General features: G+C 35.0%; 1 protein-coding gene across 1 annotated transcript; it reads right to left on the bottom strand.

Annotated features, from left to right (window-relative positions):
* Positions 1-251: 251 nt before the first annotated feature.
* On the bottom strand, positions 252-6,764 carry LOC128207585 (uncharacterized). The gene is made up of 7 exons (XM_052910617.1): positions 6,497-6,764; positions 5,083-5,209; positions 4,360-4,491; positions 3,261-3,605; positions 2,305-3,099; positions 1,478-1,870; positions 252-742 (listed from the first exon to the last, which is right to left on the bottom strand). The coding sequence occupies exons 1-7, from the start codon at positions 6,677-6,679 to the stop codon at positions 375-377; spliced, it is 2,343 nt and encodes a 780-aa protein (XP_052766577.1). The 5' UTR covers positions 6,680-6,764; the 3' UTR covers positions 252-374.
* Positions 6,765-7,771: the final 1,007 nt, after the last annotated feature.

Below are 7,771 nucleotides of genomic sequence, written 5' to 3' on the forward strand. Positions count from 1 at the left end.
GACGATTTAACATTTTGCAATTGAGCCGGTATCGCATTTAGCAATTAAGCTGATAACGCATTTTGCAATTGAGCCGGTAACGCATTTTGAAGTTGAGCCGGTATCGCATTTTGAAGTTGAGCCTGTATCGTATTTTGAAGTTGAGCCGGTATCGTATTTTGAAGTTGAGCCGGTATCGTATTTTGAAGTTGAGCCGATAACGCTTGCCGTTGCGTCGATAACGCATTTTGCAGTTGTTACGATAAAGCATATTGCATGTGAATTCTGTATTTCTATATCACAAATTGTAATACTGACACATTATAAAGTATATTCATGTCATAAGGGAACTTATTATATTACACAGCTTGTACATAGTGGACAATCTGGACAACTCACATTGTTTTGTAAGAATAAAACGCAGAATCTTTGTAAATAATATCGAGTTTCTCATTTTCTTCTTCATTTTGCTGGTCCAACTGAATTTCATCAAGCAGTTCCGTTGGTTGGTTGAAATCTCCATCATGCGGAGGTAAAACTCCGTTTCTTCTCAAAGCCATCGCCGTAAATTTTTGGTTAAAAGCTTTATCCGTCGGGGCGGAATTTGAAACGTCACATATTGGCTTAAAATCCCTCGCCGTAGGGTCAAGTTCATATCCCTCCTCATCAGTCCGACCATTCTGAGTTTTCGCCATCTGGTGGGCCGAATATAAGCCCTGAGATTCGTCTGCGTCCTTGGCAACGGCGGAGTCGCTGCATATTGCTGTGATATATATATGAACACATGAAACGTTATTATTATTATAATAATAATAATAATTATTATTATTATTATTATTATTATTATTATTATTATTATTATTATTATTATTATTGAATATTTTCTTTAGTTTGAAGGTCCTTCAAAAAGTTATGTTATATTGTAAATATCGTGCAAACTACATTAGATACACGAAATGGTTTAAAAGTATCCCCACTATGTGTCTAAGCCGTCAGATTAGTCTGCCCTTGGTATATGTCTAAGAAAGGGTATCTTCAACTTAATTATAGTGACAATAAATGGTGTTGTTGTTGAGAATGAAAGTTAAATTCTTAATTTAAATTCTTAAGATCTTACTTTATTTCACAGTCCAATTACTGGCCATTGTATATGTTTGTATTACTTAATCACTGCCTCGCATTTTTTTATGTTTTGTAGATAAAGGCTTGACCAACATGATCCAATAGCAGTTTTGAGTAAGATGAAGAGGCTAAATATGCTATATGACTTATACAATAACCTTTTGACGTACCCTCGTCCATGATAGAAATCACACCCGTCGATACATTTGCTATGTAATAATGCTGCTTTAAAAAAGGTTTCGTCTAAGGCTACCTATATTACCCAGTTCTAAATTCTTCATTATACCAGCATCTTTATTTCACATAAATATAAAAATATCATGTTATTTAAAAGGAATTTAATTAACTATTCATCGACCAAAATAGATGAACCAACCTTCTTCCAAAGCGTCTATGTGTTTTGTATTGACTTTCAACTTGTCTACGAATGCCTTCTTTGCACTAAGACTTTTTGCATACAGCTCCTGAAAAGTAAGGGCCTGCTCTAAAACTGGCAATTCCTTTTCAATACCCGTGTGCTTTGTTCGAAATAAATCCCTTAAGTCTTCTGCCGTACAATTTCCGCATACAAATTTCCCAACAGAACAATCACTCTCCTTCTTAGCAATGTCTTCTCCAAAAGTCTCCTTATGCGTATTAATCACAACATCTGCGTATTTTATTCTTCCATCTGTTTGCCTCCTATTTGTGCCTTGACTCACAGGATCATTCTCTTTGTTATTCGGGTAAGATAACTCATAGCCTGGAGCCGCCTGTTCATCTGTGTTATCTGAAAACATATCTATTATGATGACGTTATAAAAGCAACTTTTTATAGAGTGTCAACGTAGCCTAGCGCAATGGTGTCCGTCTCGACCCAAAGGAGTTGTGGGTTTGAATCCCATCAAAAAACTACAAACACGCTTATAAACGGATTACGGACTCTTTACCAGTGATTTGTCATACCAAGGCGGTGTCCCCCATAATTGAATGACATTTAGATGTTGTTGCAATCTTGTGGTGTTGTGTATCTCTCGTTTTGTACGAGTGTTGCCTTAACTCTTGTACCTTTAAACAGGATGTTGTTTATATTCTAGACTACTGTACTTGTATATGTAGTTCCCATTGTTTCAAAAATACGTTATGTAAAACAGTTTTTGGTAGCCGGTAAATAAAAAACAAACCGTATTCGTTAAAGGTCAACAACTCAACTCTATCTCGTACCATTTTTTGCTGTGTCCGATTTTTCAAGGAGATAATATTCGTGATGGTTGACCAGCGCTTCCCCTGATGGGATTGAAACTGATCTTTTGGGAATCGTCTCTAGTGTTTCGCCTCTTCGTGTAGAGGATGCGTCAACAACTTCATTGATTGGCGATGTAAGAGTATATCTACCACTGGCCATATTAAAATGACTTTGAAGATCAGCGATAAGCGGTGTCGCTTCCTTTTCAATCCATTGGTAAGGACCGCTGAAACCTAAAACCTCTTGAGATGTTTGCTTGTGTTCTAATTTCTGTTTAGCTACCACTTCACTCACATATTCAAGCGATGATGGATGTTCCTTTTCTGACTGAATAACTCCACTGTCACACGAATCACTCGACGAATTATATGGTCTCTTGGGGAAGGTTTCTTGTGTATCTATGAAAACATCCTCTGCATCATGTACGAATACGTCCATATCTGTATTACTGTTTCTGCCTGATTCTTCTACATTGTAATTCCCCATTGAGCTGGCAGTGTTACATCCATGACTGCTATCATCAGAATGTATTCCAGCGGTAGAATTTGGCCGAAGATTCATGCTGGCATCGGAGACATCCCGTTCACTGTCAGAGTTAAAAGATACACACGGTGAGAAAGACAAATCGGACAGATTTACTTCAGAGCATATGTCGTCATGACTATCGTAGTTGCCGGAAGTTAAATCGGAGCCTAACAACGCGTCTTTGGGTAGATGTTTAGATGTACGAGCAGGACGCAAGATTGCATGACTGTATTCATCTTGTTTTGGTCCTGAAATTATTAACAATAAAAATATATTTATCGAAGATATATACCATCATGCATACGATATTTAAGCAGATAGATTTAAGAAAGTCAGCGCGATGATATCAGTTTAGGTAATTCTAAATCAAAATCAATCAATTCTAACATATACTTTGTATTACATGTACCTTCATCTGGTCCAAATAATTCTGCTATATCTAGAATTTCTTTAGCTTCCCGCAAATCAGAGTGAGCCAAAGCATCGACAAAGTGATTGAACCAGTATTGATGTCTGTTAGGTAACACATTCAAGAGCTTGTCGGCGGCCGAAAGCCTGTCTTCGTTCTTTTCTGTGCTCGAAATTTCGTCAAATTGAGTTTCGTTAATAACACCGGATCTAAGCAGGTAGTCCAACAACAAGGAAGGTTTGATCATAATTCGGAGAAGCGGTTTCAATGTGTGTAAGTATTGTCTTTGATACGTGGCATCAATTACACTGCTTCCCTCGAGATTCTTGGCAAGATGACTGTATCCTAAATATAGTTGCAAACCGTAATTAAATATGTCTACAACAGAACAATTACTGAACGTATATGGAAGGAATTGACAACATGTGATGTTGCGCGAGTTTAGTTTAACACTTTACAAACATTGATTAAGCATAAAACACACATATCCATCTAGATAGTGATAATATAATCATTCTTCACAATACAAGACTAGACCTCATTTAGCATGCTGTATTCATGGGCTTTTTAATAAGTACTCATTCCTCGAGAGGGCATTACGTATTTTATTGAGTACTCATTCCTCGAGAGGGCATTACGTATTTTATTGAGTACTTATTCCTCGAGAGGGCATTACGCATTTTAATGAGTACTTATTCCTCAAGAGGGCATTACGCTTTTTAATAAGTACTTATTCCTCAAGAGGGCATTACGTTTTTTAATGAGTACTTATTCCTCAAGAGGGCATTACGCTTTTTAATGTATACTTATTCCTCAAGGGGGCATTACGCTTTTTAATGAGTACTTATTCCTCAAGAGGGCATTACGCTTTTTAATGAGTACTTATTCCTCAAGAGGGCATTACGCTTTTTAATGAGTACTCATTTCTCGAGAGGGCATTACAAGTTACGCAAAAAACACAAATGTGGCGTTATACGGTATGCATTTCCTCAATATAGTTAAATGTAATTTGAAACGCATTGACTCGGATAGAAATAGAAGAAATACTCGATACTTAAGGGTAGAGGAGATTATACCTGACAACAATTACAAATGTTACCATTTTGATCAAGGGCGTTAATGAATTGTATCCAGAAAGAAAGGTTTCTTGAAGTTTGAAGAAAGTCCAGTAAATCTGCAACCGCGGCCTTAGTGCTTCTGCTGGCGATATTCTCAAGTCGAGAAGTTATACCTGAAAAATGTATAGCAAAAGAGATCCTTTCCAATGTTTCTCAAAATAGTCAAACGAATTCAATTGAAGGGAAAGATGACCAAATCATAACACGGATATATAAGGTATGTTGTGTACTTTATGTATATGGAAAAAAGTTTATAAATATGTTGTACATCAGTTTGAAAGAGATCCCTTGAAGCTGCACACTCACAGGTTTACCGTTTTTACAACCTTTTTTTATTTTTTTGTCTTGGAATCAGCCAACTTTTGCGTAAATATCTGCAAACCAGTGATAAAAGACTGCTGACAAAAGATCAGATCGCAAATTTTCATATTTCCGTTCGAAAGTTAATGTTTTATGGCTAACAGCGTTACTAACGGTTTAAAAAAATGCATAAATCATCAATTTTTAAACTTAAATATAAAATCTGTGATTTAATTTTTGTCGGCAGTCTAATATGAATGGTTTCCATGCATTATCACATAAATTTCAAGACAATGTTTTTTTAAAGTTGTGAAAATGTTCAATCTGTGAGAGTGCAACTTTTAAACGATAAGAAAAAGATAAATAAAACATAAACCTATCGTTGTTTATTTAATAATCTGTACCTAGAAAGCCTATGTGGGGGAGAATGTGGCTGACAGAGAGATTGGTGACTAACAGCGGCCGGAAGATGTCAGCAATGTTTCCGTACGTTTCAACCACATCCGCTAGCTCAAGGGATTCGCTTGTAGGCTGAAAAGCGCATTTTCTGACTTAACTCAGTTTGATACGTATCACTTTTAAATGTTTCATACTTTATCACATCCTTTAATTAAGATGCTTAGACCGCACCGACTTGATGTTTCATTTTACAGTATAACAGCACCTATTTGTCATTATATAAACAAGCATTTTTTTTAACTTTTCATAAGCGAGCTATTTATGACCGAACATTCTATATATTATTTCTGTGGCAACTTCCGGAAGACTGTAAAATTAATTGGTGCTACCTAAGAAATGTTATTTTTACACTTTTGATAATTAAGATAATACATCCATGTGAGTTTAATGTTAACTATGATTATCTAATTTCATTTGTTAATCTAATCTTATTTACAGTTGTGGACTTGAAATTATACAACAGGTGCTTGTCGGTGATCGAATATAAATTTAAGGTTACCTTATTTACATATGCAGTAAGGTCCAACGTAAATGATATTTTGCGGAAGTGAGAGGCATGTTCAGTGCGGAACAAAATAACTTCACATCACTTTTGAATCAGTAGAAATTGCCAAATGTAATAATTTGATATAAAAAAAGATGCATATGTGTAAATAAACACTGTCTACCGTTTAAGGCTGCACTCTCACAGATTGAAAGTTTTGACAACTTTTTCATTTTTTGTCTTGGTACGAGCCATTTTTTTTGCGAAAATCCATGGAAACCTGTTATATAAGACTGCTGACCAAAAATTATACCGCAGATTTTTATATTTAAGTTCAAAAATGATGTTTGATGCAATTTTCATAAACCGTTAGTAACGGTTTAAGCCATAAAACATTAGTTTTCAATCGGAAATATGAAAATCTACGATCTGAGTTTTGGTTAGCAATCTTATATCATTTGCAGATATTTATGCAAACATTTGCTCTTTCTAAGACAAAAAATAAAAATAAAAATGTTGTAAAAATGGTATATCTGTGAGAGTGCAACTTTAAAAGAAAAATGATTATCCTGTTTTTCAAACGTTATGATTAGATGTCAGCATTTATCCCGGAAGTAAACGCAAAACAATTATGAATTGCAGAGATACCCATTGGTACAAAACACGTCAGTTTAATGTCAAATACATCATGCCTAACCAGACGACACAATCGCAAATACACAACAAAAAGTACATTAAGAACAAATACTGAATTAATTAATATTTTAGAAACGCCTCGAGTGGAACATTACCAGATTAACTGGTGATTTCGTACACCACCTACTTGGAAGAGAAATTTTTGATACATCATTGTCAAAAAAAACCGTATTAGTCACCTTGGCTGGTCGTCGCTCGTCTAAGACAGTTTCTCGTATAATCTCCTCCATGCTACCTCGGGATGTAAACGAGGACCGACGTGCCACCACACCGCCACTGGACCACCTTGTTGTATCAATATTGGGCTCTATCCTGCGAACCCAGACCGTCTCTATCCTATTTAATTTAGATCCTGTCTCCATCACAACCTTGATCACTCTCTTGATTGATATTAAACGTGATTTTTGTCAAAAAACATGTTGATAGTTTGTCTGTTTAACTACCTATATTGGGAAATAACCTAAATAACCGCCAAACTTCCCGGTTGCATATTTTATTGCTTTGTAATATGTATATGGGCGTTCAGGTAACGAGTGGAAATTTTATATCTCATATTTTGTTTAATTAGGCCACTCCTTTTTTATTTTTTGGTTTACAAGAATTTTTGGAAAAAATGTCCACCGGGTGGTCGAAAAAAAAAGGAAAAAAGTCACAAAACATACTCTTAAAGGGTGAAAATCAGAGAACAACATAAACACATTGAAAATTTATATCATTTACTTGACATTTTAAAATTTAAACTGCTATTAATGCATGTTTTAATACACTCAAAGTTTCAAAGTTCTAATTAAACACACAGTTTAAATCTTACATACTGTGCATATAAAACATCAATGAAATTGACTAGTATAAAACATGTTTACATGTATGAACTACACTTTTTATCAAAGATACATTGAATATTACTGAGCAAGACATTTGTTTAGCTTTAAGGGTATGCTAAAGCAAAAGTGGATGCAGAACACTTAAAAACTGACCAATATTAAATTGAAAACGGGAAAGCAAATTTTACGCATTTAAATACACAAAAATTGCACTGTATTAAGACAATACATTACGTTTTCTGAACATTGTTTCAGTTATTTCAATATTGGAAAATGTCAATAAAGTGAAATAATTTCCAATTTTGTAAATAAGGAAGTAACATTTTATGACGACATTTGAGCTTTAATATTGTGAAAACAATTCCTGAAAAACTAAAAACCAAACTAGACCTAGATTTGAGTTTGCTAAGTCCGGATATTTTCGGACCGGGATATTTACCATGGGATGTTCACCATATCCATTTCAAATTCAAATCTTGCAGCAAATTACCACATCAGTACATAAAAATCACTTTATGTACCAATGATAGTAACAGGGAAATCCATAATTATGTATCGGATATTTTCATCTTCTCCCAACTCCGCCATTTTGTGTATCATGCGTTCATAGGGCATCTATACTTCATGATT

This window comes from Mya arenaria, chromosome 11, assembly GCF_026914265.1.
Source record: "Mya arenaria isolate MELC-2E11 chromosome 11, ASM2691426v1".
NCBI lineage: Eukaryota > Metazoa > Mollusca > Bivalvia > Myida > Myidae > Mya > Mya arenaria.